The following is a 26,190-nucleotide window of genomic DNA, read 5'->3' on the forward strand; positions in this document are numbered from 1 at the left end:
TGTGTTGATTACATTGTTGGTCACCTTGGGATTTAATCTGGCTTCTGAGGGATGACTTGGCCAACCTAGTGTCTTTTAAGAATGTTACCCAAGAGTAATAATAGTGAGCAGTTCAGAGAGTGCTTACCCTGTGTCATGCATCGTTCTAAGGCTTTCCATTTGTTAACTCATTTAATGCTTACCACTGCTCTTATAACATGGTGATTATTATTATTTTTAGTATCATTAATGTTAGTATTGGTCTTCTCATTTTACCAATGGGGATATTGAGACGGAAGGCATGTTGCTGGTAGACATGCATATCCAAGTTATTGCCTTCACATTCTTTAACTATTATTTACTCTTAATGCTTTCTTCAAATAACAGCAAATCAAAAGTAAAGAGTAGTACAAATGTATTGCAAAAATTTAAATAGTGTAGACCTCATATCGGCCAGTCACTAACATCTTTCAGATTTTTCTAAGCACATAGAGATAAATATATAAATAGGTGTGTTATTTTATTCTGTATTTAAAAATAAAATGACATATTAGATATACTGTTCCATAACTTTATTCCTAGCAATACATAATGAGTAGTACGTGTTCATTTTCGTATATGTGGATCGTCACTAATTTTTTAAATGTCCGCATTCTACTGTGTTGATGTAAAGTGGTTTCTTTAGGCAATGTCCTTTTGTTGGGTATGTGGGGTGTTTTCCAGTTTCTTCTACATGTCTGCCCACCTGATGAATATTTCTGTTGGATATAGTTCTATGGAATTGTTGAACCAAATAATAAACTTTTACAGTTTTGATAGGGAACATCAAATCACCTTTCATAAATGTGCAAATTTACATTTCCATCAACTATGTATTGAGAGTGAATGCTTTTCCATTCTTCCTCTTGCGTTTCTTTTAATTATTACAGAAGATGAGGTAAAAAGTAAAATCAGGGACGCCTGGGTGGCTCAACGGTTAAGTGCCTGCCTTTGGCTCAGGGCGTGATCCTGGAGTCCCGGGATCAAGTCCCACATTGGGCTCCCTGTGTGGAGCCTGCGTCTCCCTCTGCCTGTATCTCTGCCTCTCTCTCTCTCTCTGTGTGTGTCTCTTGTGAATAAATAAATAAAATCTTTAAAAAAAAAAAAGAAAAAATAAAAGTGAAATCATTATTTTAAATTTGTATTCTGTTAATAAATGAAGCTGAGCATTGTTTAATATTTTTATCAGCTATTTATATTCCTCCTATAAATTGCTTATTCATAACATTTGTCACTTGTAAAATTTTACGTGTAGGAACTCTTTTATAGATGTTTGTAGTTAATAATAATAACTAATGTTTATTGAGAGCTTATTCAGGGTAAGGCACTATTCTGATTGCTTTAAATGTGTTACTCATTTAATCCCCCAAGAACTCCATGCCATAGGCATTAGGCTGCACGAGATTAAGTAATTTGCCACAATAGCTAGGAAGTGGCAGAGCAGGAATTTAGTCATGCTCCTAACCATCATGCTTAAGCTACCTTTGAGACTGAGAATAATAAATGTTATAATTTTTATTGAGTGATTTTCATACATTGTCTTATTTAATCTTCATGATTATCCACTAGGCTCTATGATTACTTTTATTTTATAGATGGGGAATCCAAGATTTGGAGATTGATTCCTTAGTAAGCAATAGGATTGGAGTTTCAGTGAGCTCTGTCTGGCTCCGAAGCCACCATCTTAACAGCTGTCATCTCCTTTGTTTCTTTTCTCGGTGCATTTTCTCAGGAACCATAAGAGTGACATTAAAAGGTCCTTTGAAATAGAAATTCAGATTCCTTACTTGAAAATACATAGTTTTTCATGTAGAAATTGTTCTGTGGCCCTTGAGAAGTTTATTCTTGAGAAATAGGTAAATGTGATACCTTCTATGCCTCACCATACTGGTTTTGCCATTAGGTTTTCTAAGTGAATTGTGTCTACGTGAGTTGTCAAGGTAAATTTCAGTCTAGTCCAGATAAGGTAATAATTAGTTCCTAAATCAGAGCAGATTGTATTAATGAGTATTTTAGTAGCTAAATTGAATGTACTTTTTCTTCTATTTGAGTGTTTCATTATCCATATTTTTTTCAGTAAAGATGAACAGTTCTTTGCTGAAGAATTCCAATGGTCTCCTTTAATTGCTACAGCTGAGTTTAATTCACAACCAAGTTTTGAGTCCCTTTTATATTTCACACATTATGCTAATCAATAGGGAACACAAATGCCTGTGATATATCTTGACATTGAAAGTCTTATAGTTCAGTAAAGACAGAATATGTAAATAAATAATATCAGTTCAGTGGAACATTAAGTAATGTACAAGAGGAAAAATAGTATAAAAGAGGTAGAGGGTAAGATAAGGGGTTTAAGGAGAAGTTTTAAAGAGGAGAAAGCTCCAAGAGATTTTGGAAAGATACCTAGGAATGTTTTGTACTAAGGTGGAGAGAGGTTGATAAATGTTAACAAATAAGCTGACTTCTAGAATTCTCAGTAATTTGTTCTTGTAGATTGATTATAACCCCCTGCCCCCACCCTGGCAGGTGAAGTGAATATTAAGGGAATAAATAGAGCACCTAAGTCTGGCTCTTGAAGATACAGTCCTGACTTGTGGCCATTTACTTTCTGAAGGAACAGACCTACTCTGTAAAATGGAGCACTTGCTTTGCTGATCTGTGTTATCCTTCCAGGCACAAATCCTTCAGCCATCCTGTCACTGAGTCACCCTAATGTGTATTCATACTCTGGGCATCACTCACCAAAGCCCAGTGTCTTTGAACAGGATTGCTCAGCTCTGCCTGTGCATTTTGAAATTCTATTCATTTTGGTTGAATAGGGATTATATCTTCTCTACTTAGTATATTTATTTTCTGAAAGCTTAAACCTCTTCCTATTTGATTTGTCTTTGTTTTGAGTTTCTCCCTTGTTTCTTCTTTCTGTCCTGTGGTAGTTATAGGAGCCTTTATTTTACTACAACTTCCTATCCCGAATTAAGCACTTGTCGTTAAGAAAATGAAAAAAAAAATTGATCTTTTTCCTGTTTATAAAAACAATATGACTGGGATGCCTGCGTGGATCAGCGGTTTAGCGCCTGCCTTCAGCCCAGGGCGTGATCCTGGAGACCCAGGATCGAGTCCCACATTGGGCTCCCTGCATGGAGCCTGCTTCTCCCTCTGCCTGTGTCTCTGCCTATCTTTCTCTGTCTCTCATGAATAAATAAATCTTAAATAGAAACAATATGACCTTATGGTTAAATAAAGATACTCTGGTGGGGTTCCTGGCTGGCTCAGTAATTGAGCATCTGCCTTCGGCTCAGGTCATGATCCTAGGGTACTGGGATCAAGTCCTACCTCTGTCGGGCTCCCTGCGGGGAGCCTGCTACTCCCACTTCCTATGTCTCTGCCTCTCCCTCTGTGTCTGTCATGAATAAATAAAATCTTAAAAACAAAAAAGATACTATGGAAAAATATTAAGAAAAAAGTTTAAAAATTAAGCATAGTCTCACTCTCAGATATGAAAGCCTATTGATATTTTAATACCTGTAATTTATGATCTTTGTTCCCTTTCTACAAGGGGGATCAACTCTGGATGAATTGCAGTGGGCACTGAAAACCTGAATGGTTAAGAAGGAGTTTGAATTACCATCTCTTTATAGTTTGGGCAGATCATGCTTAGCATCAGTTTCTGCAGAGTGTGTGCACTCGCGTTGGAGGTAGTGTGTGTGCTCATCATGCACAGTGAAGGTCAGGTTCATTGGCTTTTCGGCTGGCTTCTGTACCTTTGGCAAGTTGGCTTAGCCTCTCTGTGCTTTGGTTTGTTCATGTGTCTGGTAAGAGTAATATCATCTGTCCTAAGGCTGTCATTGGGTTTTATGCTCCTATGACAATGCCCTTTTAAAAAATAAATGGGGGTTAAATGAATACTTGGCATATAGTAGGCACTCAATAAGTATTTTTGTGACTGTATGAGGGACTGAATTCACAAAAACACTGAAGTAGAAGTATAAAGAGTAGGGCAGTGGTGTTGAATTTACTGATATTTTTATTGGTTTCTTTCTTGCCTGAATTAAATTCCTTTTTACATTTTTGGCTGCTTTGCTTGGTTCTCATATTTAAAAGTGTGATAATAAAATTCTGTGACAGAATGTCTGCTTGCAGCTACTTCTGCATTGAGAATGAACTTGCCCGAGAGTCTCCTACGTCTAGTATTCATAAGTATGTAAAGGTTATTGATATATTAGAATTTTATTAAAATAATCCACTTAGCAAAACTTACTGTGGAACGCAAGGCTACAGGAAAGAGCCCCTATTTTCTGTTAATGCATGGACTTTTTTCTAAATTGGAAGCTGTTCCTAAACTTGTCATGAAAACTTGAGAATATGAGATATATTTGGTAATTGCTAAATTGCTCCAAAAGTTAGTTACCCTCAGCTCACTGTTTTTGCAATTAGTAGATTATCCTAGAAAGATGACTTGGATTATTATTATTTTCTTTGTATGACTTTTCTGGGAAATAAATAAAAAATTGTCTAATTAACATGCAAATGAAGTGTTTTTTGCTTTATACCTACCTATCCTGTTTTGTATGTTTAGTTATATTTTTAAATTAAAATATTTATTGCTTTAAATGTTGATGATTGTAAAAATGTATCATAAATTATTTCTTCTGATAATTTGATAATGTCATTTTTTTTAAGGTAAGATAATAGGTGTGAGAGAGAGCTACTATAGAAGTCAGGGTCTTATTTTAGTTGTCTTGTTTCAAAGAACTCTACACTTTTAACTTTGCCTTCAGTTTTTATAAACTTACATTTTTTAATAAGTATTATTTAGGTAATATAGTAAGTGGTTTGAGTTTCTAGTAAGAAATCAGATACTAATGATTTATAGTTATGAGTCGAGATTTAATCTAAAGCTCAGTAGAAGCTGCTTTAAATAAAATATATAAAGTCACTTTTCTATCTGAGCTTCCCTCCAACCTTGCTTAGTATGTTGTTTCTGTTCCTCTTCTCTTTCATTGATTTTCATTTTAGATCATTATTATGTAAAATAAAAGAGCCATTAGAAGCAGGTATCTCTAATATTGCTATATGATAGAAGAGAGGTTTGGTAGATATTAGTTGAATCCTACCTTTGAGAGCCTCCCTCTCTCCTTTTCCCTTTCCTTTTCCCATCCACTCTCCCTGTCATTTTCATGGATTATCTGTTCACTTGTCAGATGTTTAACTAAAGACCAATTATGTAATAGGCAATGTGTTAGTTACTGTGCGAATGGAAAAATGAATAAGATACTTTTTCTCAGGATTTTGTATTGTGTTTAAATGCTTGTCTTTATGGAGTGACTTCATGAAGTCACCATGATGGTTTACAATATAAAAAAGCTTGAGAAGTCCCAAAAAACTATGGAGCCAGACTGAGGTTCTTAGGGTTTTTTTCTTTTTTCTTTTGACCTGATTTGAGAGTTCTTTAGATTGATCATCTACTTTTTAGGGGAAATTTGAGGAGTACAGTAGTGTAACTCTTTTCTGATTTTCCTTTCAGTATGGCGTATTAGAAAGGGTGTAGGCTCTGGAGTAGGTAGATGTAGGTGTGAATTTGGCGCTAGATTGTTGGGAGAGTGGCCTGAACTCTTCAAGTGAATTTCTCTGTCTGTTGAAGGTGCTTAGTTAGTAATACTTAATTCACTTCAAGATTAGGTAAAGATTCAGTGAGATAGCAAGAGCCTAGCAATAGTGAATATACAATTTGTGACTTTTCTCTCCAGAAAAGCAGAGAACGATAGCAGTTTGCCCCTTGAAATCCCCTACCTTTGTAAGTTGCATTCTTGCTTGGTGTTGAACATAGGCAAAGATCCAGAGATGATCTGTTTGATTTAGAAGAGGTGGCATGAATATTTTGCTAATATTTAACAAGATTTAAAAACCTTATTTAAGTTTTACTTACAGTTTCACTTTTGTGCCTACAGCACATGGAACTAGTGATTAGGCTAATTTCTAGGCTTCTGTTGTTTAATTTGGATTTCAGATTACATAAAATAGACCCAATCTGTTGGCAGGAATATTAGTTTTTTAGACCTTGCTGTGCTAAATTTGGGATAGTACAATCATTAGGAGACTATCTTAAGGTCTGAAAATCAGAAGAATACCTTTAGACATCTACAACTTTAATGTACACAACTGAGTTAAAATTAAGCTATCAGTAACAATATAGTAAAACCATTTGACTTATACCATCAATAGGTGAAAAAATGATGAGTCCTTTTTTTCTTTATCATTCTCAAATTCCTATAACCGTTAAAGAAGATTCACTGAGGAGGTTGTTTAAGGATGGTCTAGTCATGTATTTTTCCCACATCTTGAAACTCAGGAAGGAAATTTTTGCGCTGAAGGCTTTAGGAAGCTTGCTGAACTGCTGTGAGCTGAAAAAATTGCTAATTATTTTTTTTTCCATTTGGCTTGGTGAATTTTATTTTTGAAAATGTCAATCTCACATATTCATATTAGGTGCTGGACTCCAGGTCTCTGGAAATATTATTCTACTGGTTAAATTGATTTGTCAATCTTTAGTTCCTAAAATAAATAGTATGTTTTGAGCCTGTGACCAAGAAGGACATTGAAGGTCATATTTGTTGTCTAGAGTTTTACATTTGTTGTGAGTTTTTTTTTTTTTTTTTTTTTTTGTTGTGAGTTTTATTTCTCTTTTTGGCTCTACTTAGTTAAGAGCCTACATAATATGTCAGATAATAAGAAAAATCATATTTTTACAACTCAATGGTTTTCAGCAGAAAGGCTTATTAGTTAGAAAGAAATACCACCAAATTGGATTGGAATTTGATTAGTTCTATTAGTCATGATGTTTAATTCACACCCACACACATGTACACATAGACACAGACCTGCACATACCCACATCTTCCTGTGCAGGTGGCCTATAGTACCCATTCCCGAGAGGTCCACCATTAGTTTGAGTGTGTGGGTGCTGTTTTGCCTATTGCTTTGGTATGGAAGTATTTCTGTCAAGAAATTTGATTCCCAAGTCTATACCTCATTCCTTGTCTCAGGGATTTATCTATTTTGCTCATTAAGTACTAGATTTGAGTGACATGTAGTAAGACTGAGACATTTTTAAATCTTGGGGTGAGTGTTTATATAATGATCACAGGCTTTCCCCTTTTTTACTCTATAGCAGTCATGTAAATATACGAATATATGTAAAAAACTCTATGATACATTGGTTTATTTTTTCCTTTAAACAACCCTGTTTGTATTATGGAAGTGAAGAGGGAAAATAGTCTTTTATATTTATTCAACTATTTGCCATGTTGCAGTTCTTCCTTTCCTGAAGATTCAGCTTTCCATTTGGCAGTGTCATTTTCTGCCGCCTGCAGAATTTCCTTTAGTTCAGGGCTCATCAGTCTGTAGTAGCTCATAGGCCAAATCTGACCCAACATTGGTTTTTATAAATAAAACTTTGTTGGAACATTGCTGTGCTTATTTGTTTTTTGTTTTTTTTTGTGTTTTATATGTCTGCTTTTGTACTATAATGTCAGAATTGAATAGCTATGATACCTCAAAACGTAAAATGTTTACTATTTGGCCCTTCTTAGAAAGTTTGCCCACCCATGCTTTAGCCTGTCTTCTACCAGAGGTTTGCTGGTGACCAATGATTTTAATTTCAATGTCTAAATATTGTTTGTTTACCTTTATTTTTTGAAAATTGAGATATAGTTGACATACAACATTTTATTTCAGGTGTACAACATAATGATTTGATATTTGTATGTATTGTGAAATGATCATCGTAAGTCTAATAATTAACATCCATCACCACACATAGTCACAAATTTTTTTTCTTGTGATGAAAACTTTCAAGATCTACTTTCTTAGCACCTTTCAAATATACATACAGTATTATTAACTATAGTCATCATGGTGTTTGTTATATCCCCAGGACTTATTTTTTGTAAGATTTTATTTATTTATTTGACAGAGAGAGCACACACAAATATGCGTGTACATAAGCAGGGGGAGTGGCAGGCAGAGGGAGAGGGAGAGCAGGCTCTCTGCTCAGCAGAGAGCCTGATGTGGGGCTCAATCTCAGGACCGGATCACAACCGGAGCTGAAGGCAGACACTCAATTGACTGAGCCACCCAGGTGCCCCAGGACTTACTTATTTTATAACTGCCAATTTGTACCTTTTAATCCCTTTCACTTATTTTGTCTCCCCCTTTCCCTACCTCATTGCATCTGGCAACCACCAATCTGTTCTATTTATCTATGAATTTTTTTTTAAATTTTAGTTTTTTTTAAGGTTCCACATATAAGTGAGGTATACACTATTTGTCTTCCTCTGACATTTCACTTAGCATAATGCTCTGAAAGTCTGTCCATATTGTCACAAATGGCAGTATTTCCTTTTTAATGGCCGTATAATATTCCATCGTGTATAAATACCCATTTACCCCATTTTCTTTATCCACTCATCCTGTGATGGATGATTTTCTTTTAGGGCTTTTTTTTTTCTTTTGAAAAAAGATTATTATGTTATTCCTATACCTTGGCTATTGTAAATAATGTAATAAATATGAGAATGCAGATAATCTCTCTATACTCTATTTTCATTTCCTTTGGGTAAATACCTAGAAGTGGAATGACTGGAGCATATGGTAGTTCTATTTTTGATTTTTTGAGGAACCTTCATAGTGTTTTCCATAGTAGCTGCACCATTTGCATTCTTATCAACAGTGCACAAGTGTGCATTTATCTCCATAACCTAGACCATACCTGTTATCTTTTGTTTTTTGATAGTAGCCTCCCTAACATATGTGAGGTGATACTTCATTGTGGTTTTGATTTGTATTTCTCAGATGACTTAGAGATATTCTTATGTACCTGTTGGTCATTTGTATGTCTTTGAAAAAATGTCTATTTAGACACTCTGCTCATTTTCAGATCCTTTTGTTGTTATTGACTTGTATGAGTTCTTCATATATTTTGGATATTAACTGCTTATCAGATACATACTTCACAAGTTTTTCTCAAATCCCATAGGATACCTATTCATTTCATTTATTGTGGGTTTTCTTTTCTATGCTATATGGAAGCTTTTAAATGTAGTGGATCTAGGAGATTGTGCGGAAGCTATTTAGTTTGATGTTGCCCCATTTGTTAATTTTTGCTATTGGTGCCTGTGCTTTGGTGTTATATATAAAAGATGGTTGCCAAGACTAAGGTCAGGGAGCTTTTCCTCTATATTTTTGTTTAGGAAATTGACAGCTTCAGGTCTTATAGTTAAGTCTTTAATCCATTTTGAGTTGATTTTTGTGAGTAGTGTACAGTAGGGCTTCAGTTTCATTTTTCTACATGTGGTTATGCAGTTTTCCTAATCCCATATATTGAAGAGACTATCCTTTCCAAGTTGAATATTCTTGGCTCCCTTGTCAAATATTGGTTGACTGTGTATGTGAGGTTTTATACCTGGGCTCTCTATACTGTTCAGTTAGTCTGTGTGTCTTTTTTATGCCATTACCTTCCCGTTTTGAGTAATATAACTTTGTAGTTCAGTTAAATCAGGAAGTGTGATGCCTCCAGCTTTGTTCTTTCTAAGCTGTTCAGGGACTTTTGTGGTTCCATACAAATTTTAGGATTGTTTTTTCTACTCCTGTGAAAAATACCATTGGACCTTTGGTAGAGATTGACCTCACTAATTTCCATATGCTAAGTTAAATCTCCTTCTGTGTTTATTTAGCATAATTATTAGGAATATAATTTGCTTGCAAAAATAAATTGAAAAATTTCTTATTTTGGTAAAATTGACTTGGAATTGTTATTATAGGACTTATTTGGTGGGGTAAGGGGAGGCATTTGACAGGTCTTCTTTACCATCTTGTTGAAGGTAGCTTTCTTGAAAGTTTGTTTTTGTCCCTAAGCCTGAGCATGGTCTTTGCTTAGAAGTACTGGTCATTTCAATGAACAGGTTATTTGTATAAATACAGTTGTACAATGTAGGGGAATGGGTGTTGATCCCCCTGTGCTGCTGAAAATCATGTATAACTTTGGACTCCCCCAAAACTTAACTATGAATAGCCTGCTGTTGACAGGAAGCCTTACCAATAAAATACATGGCCGAGTAATACATATTTTATATGTTATATGTATTATATACTGTATTCTTACAATAAAGTAAGCTAGAGAAAAGAAAATGTTAAGAAAATCATTAGAGAAGATGCATTTCTAGTACTATACTGTAATTATCAAAAAATCTGTGTGTAAGTGAACTTGCACGGACAAACCCATGTTTAGGGTTATGTATTTAGGATTCCTTTGTTCTTTTCGTAAGTACTCTTATAAATAGAGAAGTTACAGAAAAAAATTGGGGAATTTGCCAGAATGTCACAAAACTTTTCTGTTAATTGTTCAAGCAAGAGGGTTTTTTATTACTGCCCTTTGTGCATTTGTAGGTTGATTGAAGAGGATAAAAGGGTGACCGATTGAGAAACTAGTAGAGGTACTTGAAGAAAATTCTCTCTCAATATCCTAAGTACTCTAGGTGGCTAATGAACAAAGAGAGAATTCACTGGGAACTCCTAGGAGCTCAGGAACAGGGCTGTGAGAAATGATTTGATGGATTTAATTGTAAACATGTTCAGTGTTTTGAGGCTTGTCTGGGTCAGTAATTAAAATGTTTTAGGCCGGGAAGTAAGCAAGGAATCAGAAGTATGTTTGTTATGGGACAGGTACTCAGGAAAGAAGTAAGGATTTGTGATATAGTCATTGCGTAAAGGGGACTGTTAACCTGAGAATAGAGGAGGAGAGAGGGTGCAAGTGCAGAGGTATGAGAATATCACAAATAAGAAATCACATAGTTTTCTTGTCTAACTCAGAACTTTTTAGAAAAATCGACTGAAAGAGAAACTCGCCAAGAATATGCTCTGGCTATGATTCAGTGCAAGGTTCTGAAACAGTTGGAGAACTTGGAACAGCAAAAGTATGACGATGAAGATATCAGTGAAGATATAAAATTTCTGTTGGAAAAACTTGGTGAGAGTGTTCAAGATCTAAGGTATGTTTTTAAAAATTCTCACAGGCTGGATATTGAGCATTGTTTGACTTTCTTGGTATTTTAAGAATGTCTAGATTAGTTACTAATGACAAATTCAAAACGTTTCACTAGAACATTATTTTAAGAATTGGGGGGATATGAGGGAAAAAAAACCAACAAAAACTGGCTCATCACCATGGCAACAGTTGGTTATAGCTGTGTTTTATCTCTTCTATTTTGGAGAGATTCCCATCATTCTCTTATCTGAAATCTGGCTGGCTGTACTCCTGCAGGATATTGGTGTCACCCTGGAACACCTTAAGAATCTCCCCCTGGTTTAGAATCTTTTTTAAGCAGTGCTGGTTGTTAATTTGTAGAGGAGGGTTGGCCATACTGGAAAGAGTATTTTTTTCCCCTGGCTTTTGTGAAATTCCTATTGGTTTCATTTATTTTTTATTTTGAAAGAGAGAGCATGCGCAAGTGCTTGAGCACATGGGGGATGGGTTGGAGGGGCAAATGGAGAGGGAGAGAGAGAACCTCAAGTAAGCTCCATGCCCAGTGCAGCAAGCCCAACATGGTGCTTGATCTCATGACCCTGAGACCATAACCTGAGCCAAAATCAACAGATTCCTAACCAAGCTACCCATTTATTATATTAAAAATTATATTCATTATATTAAGTAATATTTATTATATTTAATAATATTTATTATATTAATATAGTTATGTATACATTTATTTATATATTTATTTCTATTTATGATATTAAAATTATGCAAATAATGTAACAATGAAGTAAGAAAAAAAAAAGAATCCTATGTAGTTCAGAAGGAACTTCATGCCTCTTCCATATAATATTGCCCAGTCCCATTTCTTGAGTTTGCTTCCAAAAAAACTTAGCTCTGCTCCCCTAGCACCTATGCACACACAGGTAAATACACACACAAATGGGGTTCTATATTATTCTGGACCTTGTTCTTTTTTGTTTCATAATGTTTTGGTGATCTTTCCCATTAACCTATATATTTTTTTGTTTTTAAACTATTAATACATTTTTAGGAGAGAATTACTATCTGGAAGTAGATCTTTCTGTGTAGGTGGTTTGAGATTTGGAGCTAGGCTGAGCCCAGTTTTAATTGTTTGGCTACTTTTCTCCACCTCTGGCCTTGACAAGCTTTTTGCCTTTTTAAGGTCTCAGTTTTCCTTTTGGTAAAATAGCAATAAAAATTCTAACCTTGTAGGATTTGTTGCTAATTTTCAAGTGCCCAGCAAATACCTTCAGGGTAGTATGTGTTCCAGAAATGTATTTACCAGATAATTGAGTGCAGCTCATGATCCCAAGGCCCAAATTCTTTTATGGAGAGCGATGTATCATTCATATCAGTGGTTTGTAATGGAGTTTTGTGGAGGGAGGCAAATGATTTTTGTCTTTCTATAATTTTAAATGTGAATAAGTTGATTGTAATAAAATACTTTGGCCAGCAGTAGACTTGCAGTTTTTTAAAATTGTTTTATTAATTTCATCAAAAAAATTCATTAGCAGTTCTTCTGTAATGATTTAAGATCTCTCTTAAAAATAAATAAGGTTAGTAATGCTTAGCTTTCTAAATTATTTAATCCATGTTAGCCAATTAATACTACTTACTGATTTTTCATGTTGAATTTGGTAATTTGAAAAATACTACTAAAACTAATAGGGTGATGGGAGCAGGTGAAAAGAGCTTTGTCTCTGTTTTTCCCTGTTATAGGTTGAGGATATTAATGTTAAACATTAGCTTACTTCTTAAAGTGACTGGCCTTACACTAAAGTAAATTACTATTTTATTCAATAGGATACTGTTCAACTTAACCAGTAAAATCCTGGTTATTATTCTAAATTGCCAATCAGTATTGAAATGGCTAATTCTTCTTTAACTTTTCACATGAAAAAATGGCCACACGTGTCCTGTCACTGTGTTGTTTTTCCACTGGCTAACAACATTAAACATTTTTTATATTTTGAAACTTTGAATAATTAAGTTAGTTTATACATAGCTGATTTTTGAATTAAATTGCATTGCAGTTATATGCCCAGAAGTTTTTGTTTTTAATTAATCTGTAATGTGTTAATTTAGTGAATTATCTCCACAGTGTTTGTAATCACATTATACAATATCATATCCATGTGTATATTTTTGTTTGTATAATGCAGGGTATAGTGGTTTATGACATTTATAGTATTAGAATATGCTGTTTTATATTTAAGTAACATACTTTTATATAAATTTACATGAAGTTATATACATTTATATTAATTTACAAATACAGTATTTTAAGTGGCATGTGGAAACTGCTAGATTATAGATATTTTTCTGGCATACATTTATTTATCAAGATAAATATTTGAAAGCAGGTGTTCCTTTTAATATGTCATGATGAGCATTCAAACTGACAGGAGTATTGGACATTAGGACCTTGAATAAATTTCACATGATTTATTAAAGATTATTTAAGCTGTTTAAACTTTGTTTAGTGGTAGTTTGTTAATCTACAAAGGCTTCTCAGTCTTTGCAGTTAAATTATCAGTGAAGATTTTTGTTTTTTTTCTATTTAGGTATTATTGACATGGTAAAAATATTTTATTTGCTTAATTTTGGAGTAACTCTTAGATTCTTCTAACCTTTGGATTATTTAAAAATTTTTATAGCTCATTTGATGAATACAGTTCGGAACTTAAATCTGGAAGATTGGAGTGGAGTCCTGTGCACAAATCTGAGAAATTTTGGAGAGAAAATGCTGTAAGGTTAAATGAGAAGAATTATGAGCTTTTAAAGTAAGTTTTAAATTCTGGTTTACATTTCTGATACCTGTTCCACATCCTTGCCAACATGTTATTGTCACTCTTTAAAAAATTATAGCCTTTTCATGATTTTAACTTGTATTTTCTTCCGTCTTATGTGGTTGGATACCTTGGTCATTTGGATATATGCTTTTCCAAAATTGTGCCTGTTCAAGCATTTAAAAATTTGTTTAAAAAAGATTTTATTTATTTATTTATTTGAGAGAAAGAGGAGAGAGAGGGACAGTGTGTGGGAGCAGGTGGGGAGGAGCAGAATGGGAGGGAGAGAGAGAGTGGGAAAGAATCTCAAGCAGACACCATGCTGAGCTGACACCGGGCTCTATTGCAGGACCCTGAGATCATGACCTGAGCCGAAACCAGAAAGAGTCAGAGACTTAACCAACTGAGCCACCCAGGTGCCCCTACAAAATTTTTTTTTAGTAGGATTTCTATACTTATTCTGTACAGGAGTTCTTCTACCTGTTCATCCTAACTATTTTCTTCTATTCTGTCATGTATCATTTCACTCTTTAGTTGTAATGTAGCTCAGTTGATTAATCTTTTCCTTTATGGCTAGTACTTTTTGGTGTCCTGGTTAAGAAGTTTTTGCCTATCTGGAATCATGAAGATACATTTTTAGGTTATCTGCTGGAAGCTTTACTGTTTAACATTTCACGGCTAGATCTCTGTTCGATCTGGAATTGGTTTTTGGGTAAGGTGTAAAGCAGTGGTTAAGTTTTTTTTTCATTTTGTGGATATCTCATTGAACCAACACCATTTATTGAAAATAAAATTTTCTTTTTACTTTGCAGGGCTCCTTTTGTCATAGTAAGATGACAAAATATGTGCAAGTGTCTCTTTTTTTAAAATTGAGGTTTAAATCCTGTGCCACACAATTCACCCACTTAAAAATTACACAAATAAGTGGATTGTACTAAATTCACAAATATGTGCAACTATAAACACAATCAATTTTAGAATATTTCCATCACTTTGAAAAGAAACCCCGTATTCTTTAACTGACAACTCTTACCCACCCATCCACTCAGCCCTAAGCAACCAAAATCTATTTTTTGTCTCTATAGATGTGCCTATTATGAAAATGTCACATCGGTGGAATTCTATAATATTTATCCTTTCGTGATTGGCTTCTTTTAGTTCCCATAACTTGTTCAAGGTTCATTTATGTTGCAGCATTTATTAGTACTTTATTTTCATGGTAGAATGATATTTCATTATATTGATCTACCACATTTTATCTGCTCATCAGTTAATGAGCATTTGTTGTTGTGGTAATAAACATCTGCGTACAAGTTTTAGTGTAGATATGTGTTTTTATTTATCTTGCTTGAGTAGGTTTTGGAATAGGATTGTTGAATCATATGATAGCTATATTAACCATTTGAGGAACTGTCAGACTGTTCTCTGAATTGCCTGTACAATTTTATGTTCTCACCAGTAGTTTATGAGGGTTCTGATTTTTCCACATCCCTGTTGATACTTCTTTTTTTATTATAACCATCTTAGTGTGCAGTAATACATCATTGTGGTTTTGATTTGTATTTCTTTGATGCTAATGATGTCAAGCATCTTTTCTTGTGCTTATTGGCCATTTGTATATCCTGTTTAGAGAGATGTCTATTCAGATACTTGGTTCATTTTTTAATTGGGTTGTGTTTTTATTATTAATTTGTGAAAGTTATTTGTATATTTTGGATACAGGTCCCTGATCAGATATATGATTTACAAATATCCCTTATTTTTTATCTTCTCACTTTCTTGATAGAGTCCTTTGAAACACATTTTAAAATTTTGATGAAGTCCCAATTTATTTATTTTTTTAGTTCCTCATGCTTTTGGTGTCATACCTAAAGATCAATTGCCAAAACTAAGGTTATGAAGATTTACTCTTATATATTCTGTAATATTTTTATAGTTTTACCACTTACATTTAGGTCTTTGATCCATTTTGAATTTTTTGTATATGATGTGAAGTAAGGGTCCAACTTCATTCTTTTCATGTGGATGTCCAGTTATCCCAGTAACATTTGTTGAGTACTTTTCTCCATTGAATTGTCTTGGTATCCTTATTGAAATTTGGTTGACCATAGACACATGAGTTTATTTTTGGACTCTCAGTTTTGTTTTGTTGATCTATATGACTATCCTGATACCAATACCACACTGTCTTGATTACTTTTGCTTTATAGTATGTTTTGAAATTCAGATATGTGAGTCTTCTACTTTCTTCTTTTTTGTGTTTTTTATTTATTCAATCTCTCATTGATGGATATTTAATACTGTTGCCAGGTTTTGCTGTTATAGACAATGCAAGAATTAACCCCCCCACCCACACACAGACCTATATACACTTCTTACTGTAGCTTTTAAAATTAATAGACTTTAATTTTTAGAATAATGTTAGGTTTACAGAAAAATTGAGGAGAAAGAGCAGAGAGTTTTCATAGACCCTTTCCCCCCATTATTAACATCTTACATTAGTGTGGTACGTTTGTTATAATTGATAAACCAATATTTATACATTATTTTTAACTGAAGTACCCATTCTACATTAGAGTTCATTCTTTCTGTTGTGTAGTTCACTCTGTGTTATATGTTCTGTAGGTTTTGACTAATATCATGTGTCCCCCACTATAGTGTCATGCAGAATAGTTTCACTGCCCTAAAAATTCCCTATGTCCCACCTACTCACTCTGCCCTTCTTCCCTCTCCCTGAACTCCTGACACCACTGGTCTTATCATCCCTGTAGTTTTGCCTTTTCCACGATGTCATATAGTTGGAATTAAACACTATGTAACCATCTCAGACTGGCTTCTTCCTCTTAGCAATATACATTTAAAGTTCCGCCATTTTTTTTTCTTCATAGCTTGTTCATTTTTCTTTTCCTCTTCTTTTTACTGATGAATATTCCATTGTACAGCTGTGCCATCGTTTTTTTATCCCCTGAAGGACATCTTGGTTGCTTCGAAGTTTTGTCAATTACTATGGATAAAGTTGCTTTAAACATTCATGTGCAGGATTTAATGTGGACATAACCTTTCAACTTACTTGGGTAAATCTGAAGAGAGCATGATTGCTGGATTGCATGATAAGACTTCTGTTTAATTTTGTAAGAAACTGCCAAGCTGTCTGTCAAAACGACTGTACTTTTTTACATTCTCATGAGCAGTGAATTAGGGTACCTGTTGCTGTACCTCCTTGCTAGCATGTGGTGTTGTCAGTGTTCAGGATTTTGCCATTTTTATAGGTGTGTAGTGTAGTGTTATCTCACTTTAGTTTTCAGTTTTCTAATGACATATGGTGTTGATCATTTTTTTTGTATGCTTATTTTCCATCTGTTTTCTTTAGTGAGATGTCTGTTCAGTCTTTTAACCATTTTTAAATTGAGTTGATTTATTGTTGTTGAATTTTAAGAGCACTTTATGTATTTTGGATAAAAGTGGCTTATCAGATATGTGTTTTGCAAAGATTTTCTCCCTGTCTCTGACTTGTCTTTTCATTCTCATCACAGTGTCTCACAGTGAAAAAGCTTTCAGTTGTAATGAGATTCAATTTACCATAGACTGTACTTTGTTGTATCTAAAAAGTCATCTCCGTGCCCAAGGTTGCCTACATTTTCTTGAAGTTTTATAGTTGTGTTTTTCATTTAGGTCTCTGATTCATTGAGCTATTTTTTCTGAAGGTTGTAAGATTTGTGTCTAGAGTTACTTGTTTACATGTGGATGTGCAGTTGTTTTAGCACTATTTGTTGCAAGATTACCTTTGCTTCATTGTATTGCTTTTGCTCTGTTGTCAAAGATAGCTTGATTGTGTTGATTTGTTTCTTGGTTCTTTATTCTATTCCATGAATTTGTCTACTCGTTCACCAATATCAAAGTCTTCTTGATTACTCTTGCTTTATAGTAAGTCTCACTCATTTTTTCTCCTTTTCCCTTTATTCCCTTTCACTATTTTTTATATACCCCAAATGAATGAGACCATATAAAGTGTGGGAAATATCAGAAAGGGAGATAGAGCATGAGAGACTCCTAATTCTGGGAAACGAACTAGGGGTGGTAGAAAGGGAGGTAGGCGGGGGTTGGGGGGTGACTGGGTGACGGGCACTGAGGGGGGCACTTGATGGGATGAGCACTGGGCTCTATATGGGATGAGCACTGGGCTCTATATTCTATATGTTGGCAAATTGAACACCAATAAAAAATAAATTTATAAAAAAAAAAGGGATACCTGGAAGCAAGTTTTAAGCAACTCTAAAATTCAGTAGTACTAACTTTGCTATTTTTACCATCCCATGTACATTTTCCTCTAAGATAAGAATAATGCCACAAAATGTTGTTGAATGGACTCAATAAGATAATGTATATAAAACATTTAGCACAAATGCCTAGCCATGTAATAATTGCTCACTAAATGTCTGTTGTTACAATTATTATCATGTAAACAAGTAAAAATCATGACAATTGTATTAAGATAGTAGGATATTATAAAGTTTGCCTTTCTATTTTCTAAAAAATAAATAAATAAATAAATAAATAAATGTTGAAATAAAAAAAAAAGTCTCAAAGTTGGGTAGCATCAGTCCTCTAACTTTCTTCTTTTCCAATCTTGTGTTGGCTATTTTGGACTTTATGCCTCTTTATATAACCTTTAGAGTTTGATGATATTCAAAAAATAACTTCCTGGGATTTTGATTGGGATTGCATTGAATCAAGTTGAGAAGAACTGGCATCTTGACAATATGAGTCTTCCTATATTCATGAACATGGAATCTCTCTCCATTTATTCAGCTTTTCTTTGATTTCTTTCATTAGAATTTTGTAGTTTTCTTCAACATATTTTCAAGTTTTTTCCAACATGTTTTGTTAGGTTTATATCTAAGTATTTCATTTTGGTGGGGAGGGTGTTAAGTAAATGGTATTTTTAAAATTTTGAATTTTACTTGCTCTTTGCTGGTATATAGGAAGTGATTTGTTTTGTATATTACCCTTGTGTCCTGCAACCTTGTTATAATTGGTTATTCTAGAAGTTATAAAAATTGAATCTTTTGAATTTTCTACTTATATCATTATGTCATCTACAAAGACACTTTTATTTCTTCTGCCCCAATCTATATAACTTTTATTTCCTTTTCTAGCTATTGCATCATGAGGACATCCAGTATGATGTTGAAAAGGAGTGGTGAGGGGACATCTTTGCCTTGTTATTTTTCTTATCAGGAAAGCTTCTAGCTCCCCACCATTAAGTATGATAATAAATGTAGGATTTTTATAGATGTTCTTTATCAAGTTGGAGAGGTTCTAAGATTGTAAGAGAGTTTTTAATCATTAATGGGTATTGGATTTTGTTAAATGGTTTTTCTACATTTATTGAGATAATCATGTTAATTTTTTTCCTTTGGTCTACTGATGAATGATGGGTTATATTAATATATTCTTGAATATTGAACTGGCTTTGTGTACCTGGAATAAAGCTGATTTGGTCCGATATGTAATTCTTGGTAATAACACATATGTGTATGATATATAAATCATGGTACTTAATTCTTTTTATAATTGTTGTATTTGATTTGCTAACATTTTGTTGAAGATTTTTGCATCTATATTCATGAGATATATTGGTCTGTAATTTGCCTTTCTTGTGATATCTTTGGTTTGGTATTATGGTAATGCTGGCTTCATAGGATGAGTTAGTGTTTCTTCTGCTTTTAGTTTTTGGAAGAAATTATAGGGAATTTATGATTTCCTCCTTAAATGTTTAGTAGAATTTACTGTTGAGTTCATCTGGACCTGTTGCTTTCTGTTTTTGAAGGTTATTAAATATTGATTCAATTTCTGTAACAGGTACATACCTACTCAGATTGTTTATTTCTCCTCAGGTGAGCACTGTGAGGACCCTCATAGAGCTAGGCCTCTGGGAGTTTTTATCTCTCAAGCTACTTTTTGCTAGTCTCTAGCAATTAGTCAGTTACCCTTTAAATGTTCCTGCCAGTTGATGGATGCAACAGTGGCTTCTGCTCTGTTAGCTGTCTGTCTCTGTATTTACCTGCCTCTCTAGCTTATGGCACAGTGGCTGGTTCTGGGACTTCAGTTCTCTGTTGGATCTACAAAGAGGTATTAACTTTCAGCACATTTAGTTTTTCTTCTTGTGAGGACAAGAGTGGTAATTTCAAGGTCTTTACATAATTGAATTGGAAACTGAGGTCTCTTTTTCTTTTTCCAGATGAGTTTGACTCTTCTGGGTCCCTTGCCTTTTTTTAAATTTAATTTTATTTTATTTATTCATGAGAGACACACAGAGGAAGGCAGAGATGTAGGCAGAGGGAGAAGCAGGCTCCCTGAGGGGAGCCTGATGCATGACTTGATCCCAGGATCCCGGCATCATGACCCGAACCAAAAGCAGGTGCTCAGCTGCTGAACCACCCAGGTGTACCCTTCCCTTTCCATTTTATATGAATTTTAGAATCACTTAGTTAAATTCTACAATGAAGTCATTTGGGATTCTCTTAGGGATTATGTAAGCTGTAGATCAACTTGGGGAGTATTGCCATCTTAACAGTATTTGGTGTTGAGATCCATAAAAATGGTATACTTTCCCACTTATTGAGTTCATATTTATTTCTTTTCACTAGTGTTTTGCAGTTTTCAGAGCATAAGTTTTGCATTTTTTTTTTTTGCTGAATTTGTTTCTAAATATTTTTTTCTTTTGATGCTATTGTAAGTGGAACTGTTTTCTTCATTTTCAGTTTATCACAAGTTTATAGAAATACAATTGATTTTTCTGTATTCTTATATTCTGCAATCTCTTTGAGCTTTTAAAATAAGTTTTAATAACTTTTTTTAGTGAATTCCTTTGCTTTTTCTATATATAAGATCATGTCATCTGTAAATATAGTTTTACTTCTCACTTTCTAATCTGGATGCCTTTTCTTTCTTTCTTTGTTTTTTTTCCTTGCCTAATTTCCCTGCCTAGTATCTTTGTATGCAGATGTCTCCTTGAATTCTTTATTCTGTTGCATCATTGATTTGTCTGTTCTTGCTCCAGTATTATATTATGTTTATTGCTGTACTTTATAGCAAGTCTTGGTATCTGATAACATCAGCACTCCACAAATTTGTTGTTTTTCCAAGTTAGCTTGGCATCTTTTGGCCTTCTAAATTTCTATATGTGTTTTAGAATAAACTTGTCAATTTAACAATTCTAGTAGGATTTGATTGAGATTGAATCTGTAGTTCATTCTTGGGAGAATTGATAGTTTTTCAATTTGGGCGTCTCTGGTCTTTGTGGAATAGCCTTTCATTTATTGTAGGATTTTGTTCTAATGTTCTTGCTCATCTTTCATTAGATTTATTCCTATGTATATTATTTTTCTCCGCATTCCTGTATAATGTGCCATTTAAAAATTTTCATTTAAAAATTTTAGCTTTAAAAAAAAAATTTTAGCTTTAGTAGTGATTCTTTGTGATGATAGAAATAGTTTATGTTTGTGCTGTCCAGTATGGTATTCAGTGGCTAAAGAGTGCTTGAAATGTTGCTGGTGTGACTGAAAAACTCAATTTTTGATTTAATTATTGTCAGTCAGGTTAACTTTAAATAACTCATGTGGCTAGTGGCTACCATTTTGGACAGTACAATTTGAATTTGGTTTATAGAAATACTGCTAAAGAGTTCCATGTTGCACATTAGGTTTCTATGTAACTTCCTTCACTGCCAGCTTGGTATTTTGTTTTCTCAAATTACTTAGCATTTGTTCTTCTGACTGTCTATTTTAATATTTTGTTGTTTAATTTCCCATGGGTCTAAGCTTTAAAAAGAAAAACCGTGAAAACTACAATGAAATACCACCTCACACCAGTCAGAATGGCTAAAATTAACAACACAGGAAACAACAGGTGTTGGCGAAGACTGTGTTGAAAGGGGAACCCTCTTACACTGTTGGTGGGAAAGCAAACTGGTGTAGCCACTCTGGATAACAGTATGAAGATTCCTTAAAAAGTTAGATATAGAACTACCCTGTGATCCAGCAATTGCACTTCTAGGTATTTGCCTAAAGGATACAAAAATACTGATTTGAAAGTATATATTCACCCCGATGTTTGTAGCAGCATTAACAACAATAGCAAATTATAGAAAGACCCCAAATGTCCATTGACTGATGAATGGATAAAGAGGATGCGGTCCTTGTGTATGTATGTAAGAGAGAGAGAGAGAGTGTGTGTGTGTGTGTGTGTGTGTAGCCATCAAAAGAATATCATCTTACTATTTGCAGTGACATGGATGGAGCTAGAGAGTATTATGCTAGGTGAAATAAGTCAGAGAAAGATAAATATCATAGGATTTCACACATGTGAAATTTAAGAAACAAAACAAATGAAACATGAGGGAGGGGGAGGAAGAGAAGCAAACCAAGAAACAGACTCTTTACTATAGAGAACAAACTAGTGGTTACCAGAGGGGAGATGGGTGGAGAGTTGGGTTAAATGGGTGATGGGCATTAAAAGAGGGCACTTATGATGAGCACTGGGTGTTATTTGTAAGTGATGAATCACTAAATTCTACACTTGAAACGAATACAATATGTTAAGTAACTGGAACTGAAGAAAAAACTTGAAAATGAGAAAAAAAATTCTTTTACTGTCATTTTAACAAGGTAGAAGGAGGAGAGGAGGTATATACTTGTGTCTGATAAATGATTTTAGGGAGACCTATCTCTGTTGTTTATACTTATTTTCCATGTATTACCAAAAATGATATATTAAGCTTATTTAAAAGTTTAGCAAACCAAAATGAGTGGTTGATGTTGGCAGGACTGATGGAGAATAGATGAGGGAAAAGTGGATTATCTTATCAACATTGTTGTGCTACTTTGAGGTTTTTTTTTTTTTAAGATTTTATTTATTTATTCATGAGAGACACACAGAGAGAGGCAGAGACATAGGCAGAGAGAGAAGCAGACTCCCTGTAGGGAGCCTGTTGCAGGACTTGATCCCAGAACACCTTGATCTCATGACCTGGGCCAAAGGCAGATGCTCAACCACTGAGCCACCTAGGTGCCCCATTACTTTGGGTTTTTAACAGCAACAAATGAACTTGAATAATGGCTTTTAAATCTAGTTTTTTGGAAAACTTGAATATAATGGAGGGGAGCTTTTTATAAATTATTACTAAAGCATTACATATATTTTTATTATGATATACTTAAGGAGCCTTTTGAAGTACATGTTCTGCTTTCTGTCATTAGGTTTCGGTTTTATGGTTCTCCTTTAAATTATTCTCTTTACTTTTTTATGACCCTTAGTGATTTTTCTGAATAATCAGAAACAATGACATGTAGCACTTTAGTTTTAGAGAAATTTTAAAGTCGTCGTTTGTCCTTAATTTCCATTCTTTTTTTTCCCTAAAGTTTTGTTTGTTTGTTTGTTTATTTGTTTATTTATTTATTTTAGAAAGCATGCATATGTGAGGATGGGGGAAGAGCAGAGGAAGAGGGACAAGCAGACTCCCTGCTGAGAATGGAGCCCTGTGCTTGGCTTAATCTCATGACCCTGAGATTATGACTGGAGCTGAAATCAAGAGTTGGGCACTTAACTGATTGAGCCCCCCAGGTGCCCCCTGTTTCCATTCTTATAAGTTATCTGTATGGGGATAATTGGCAAGGAGGGGCATGGTAGTGCTGTCCCTCAAACTAGGTGATAAATAGATACAGAAGAAATCTTTATTCTGTTATTAAAAACACAGTGAATACTAGCCTTCTTTTTATCTGTAGAGAACTGCACTTATTTCAGGCCCCGACCTATTTTTTTCAGGTAATTCCAAACTTAGCAAGTATGCAATGTAAGTTCATTTTTTCACTATCAGTTTTAGTTTGATAGTATGCAGAAAATACTTTGTAATCTTGTATAATTTTGAAATAAGTATGTGTTTTGTTTGAATAAGGAAATATTCTGAAATACAAGAAACTATGCAAATGATAAAAGAAAAGCAAAGGCCAAGGGAGCAAACAAGTTTTTAAAACAGGAAAAACATTGTGAAAGACAACAAGAGCAAATTTGTGGAGTGATCAATCAGAATAATAATAGAAATTCTGTTTTGGCTTTGAACAGACACTTTCCAAGATTACATTTCTAGCAAATCTGAGAGACAGAATTCACATTTGGTCTGACTCCAGAGCTGTGATATGTTGCTGTCTTGATCCCATTGGAGTCTCTGACAGAATCTCAGCTTGTGGTTAATATGGTGGTAGAGGTTTGGCTTTTGATTGATGAATCTACTGTTGTTATTGATGACAAATACAGAAATGGAAAGTGTACTCAGTTTACAGATAATAATACAAAAATATTTTCATTGTCGCTGAGCATATTCAGTGGGCTGAATGGCCTAGGGATAGCCGTTAAAATCATTTCTGTATTTTCTATATTTGATTAATCCTTTCTACTTTGAACGTTTTTTTGAGTCTAAGACTACAGTTTTCAAAAAAAAAAGTTTTTTTGAAATTTTTTTTGATTTTATTTATTCAGAGAGAGAGAGACAGAGAGAGAGAGGGGCAGAGACACAGGCAGAGGGAGAAGCAGGTTCCATGCAGGAAGCCTGATGTGGGACTCCATCCCGGGTCTCCAGGATCACGCCCTAGGTGGCAGGCGGCGCTAAACCGCTGGGCCACCAGGGCTGCCCCAGTTTTCAAATGTTAATGGAGATCTTGTTAAAATGCATATTCTAATTTAGTAGGTCCAGGATTGGGTCTGTGATTCAGCATTTCTAAGGTGATACTGATACTGCTGGTTTGCAGACCATATATTGATTATCAAGGGTCTCAGCTATATGGAGAATGACTCAGATCACTGAATATGGTTTAAAGCTGCATTGGCAAACTTTTTCTGTAAAGGCCCAGGAAGTAAACAATGGAGGCCTTGTGAGCCGTTCAGTCTCTGTCACAACTGCCAAGGCAATCATGGACAGTAGGCAAACTAGTAAGTGTGGCTTTGTTCCAATAAAACTTTATGTACAAAAACAGGTAGCTGCTGGGTTTAGACTTCAGCTGTAATTTGCTGGCTTTTGGTTTGAGATATTCAGAACAAATATTCTGTTATATTTTAAGGAATCTTAAGTGAATATTTTCTTATTTCATAAAATAATATCTTAATAAAATTTCAAAATAGTAAAAATATGAACATACTTTAATCTCTAGAAACTATTAAAATATCTCAGTTGAATTAAACTTCATTTTAGAATACTTTGCAAGTTGGCCTTTTAAAAAGAGCAAGTTTGAAATAAAAAAATAAATGTATGGGAGATTGAATATATGTCTTGTTTTTTCTTTGTGGGTTTTCATGTGCTTGAGTTGAATGAACTATCATCATGGGGTAGTTGCTTAGCATGGCCTAGAGTCGACACATAGTGATTCAAATCTGTTTCAACAGTTGTTGTATGTTTAAGCAGATATGTAACTTCTCTGGATCTTATTTCCTCATTTATGGGATCCTATTGTGAGGTGTATATTTACACTGAGTTTGGAACATGAATGTATATAATAAATTCTCATCCTTTCTTTTCTATTATTTGGAAATGCAGATATCTCAGTCTGGAAAATAAAAGGCACGTAATTACTGCTTAATGAAATAATTCCTTGATTGACAGTGAGGTTTTTTTATTAGTGTTTCCTGTTTACAGAGTTAGATATTTGACACAGTGAGATGATGATAGAAAAAGGTAGGTAAAAAAAAAAAAAAAAGTAAGGGTAGGTAGAGAAATGTTGAGCCACACTCTTAGGAGACATTACCAAATAAATGAGCTGCAGAAACTAAAGTATGTAAGCTTCATAGACTTGTACGGATTGTGAACAGTGTTTTATTGCTTTTAAGTATTTGTTGAAATGCAAATGATATGAGCAAAGGTCATGGTGATTCAAGTTGTTTTTTAGTACAGATCTTAAGAAATAAGATTTGCATTTTGTAATTGAATAGTTTGTCGGCAAATAGTCAAATGGTTTCAAAACTTCATGTTAGATATTTTAAACTTAAATTTTAAACTTTAATTTAAAATTAGCAATTCTACAGTTTGGCTCTTGTGGACATTGCTGTTATATACATTGGGGTACAGGTACCCCTTCGGATCAATACATTTATATCTTTGGGGTAAATCCTTAGTAGTGCAATTGCTGGATCGTAGGGTAGATCTATTTTTAACTTCTTGAGGAAACTCTATACTGTTTTCCAGAGTGTCTGTATCAGTATGCATTTCCACCAACTGGGCAAGAGGGTTCCCATTTCTCCATATCCTCACCAACATTTGTTGTTTCCTGTCTTGTTAATTTT

At 34.2% G+C, this 26,190-nt stretch overlaps 1 protein-coding gene across 6 annotated transcripts in view; it reads left to right on the forward strand.

The window, feature by feature from the left end:
* The window catches only part of ATP6V1H (ATPase H+ transporting V1 subunit H), a 168,069-nt gene that overhangs the window by 86,057 nt on the left and 55,822 nt on the right, over positions 1 to 26,190 (forward strand). For all 6 annotated transcript variants that reach the window (XR_013367417.1, XM_077876932.1, XM_077876933.1 and 3 more), the window contains 2 exons: positions 10,885 to 11,063; positions 13,729 to 13,854. Coding sequence is in view for 5 of the 6 variants with exons in the window: in XM_077876932.1 (XP_077733058.1) it covers positions 10,885 to 11,063; positions 13,729 to 13,854 (305 nt within the window). In the remaining variant the exon portion in view is untranslated. The remainder of the gene's footprint in view (positions 1 to 10,884; positions 11,064 to 13,728; positions 13,855 to 26,190) is intronic.

This window comes from Canis aureus, chromosome 28 (genome assembly GCF_053574225.1).
Source record: "Canis aureus isolate CA01 chromosome 28, VMU_Caureus_v.1.0, whole genome shotgun sequence".
NCBI lineage: Eukaryota > Metazoa > Chordata > Mammalia > Carnivora > Canidae > Canis > Canis aureus.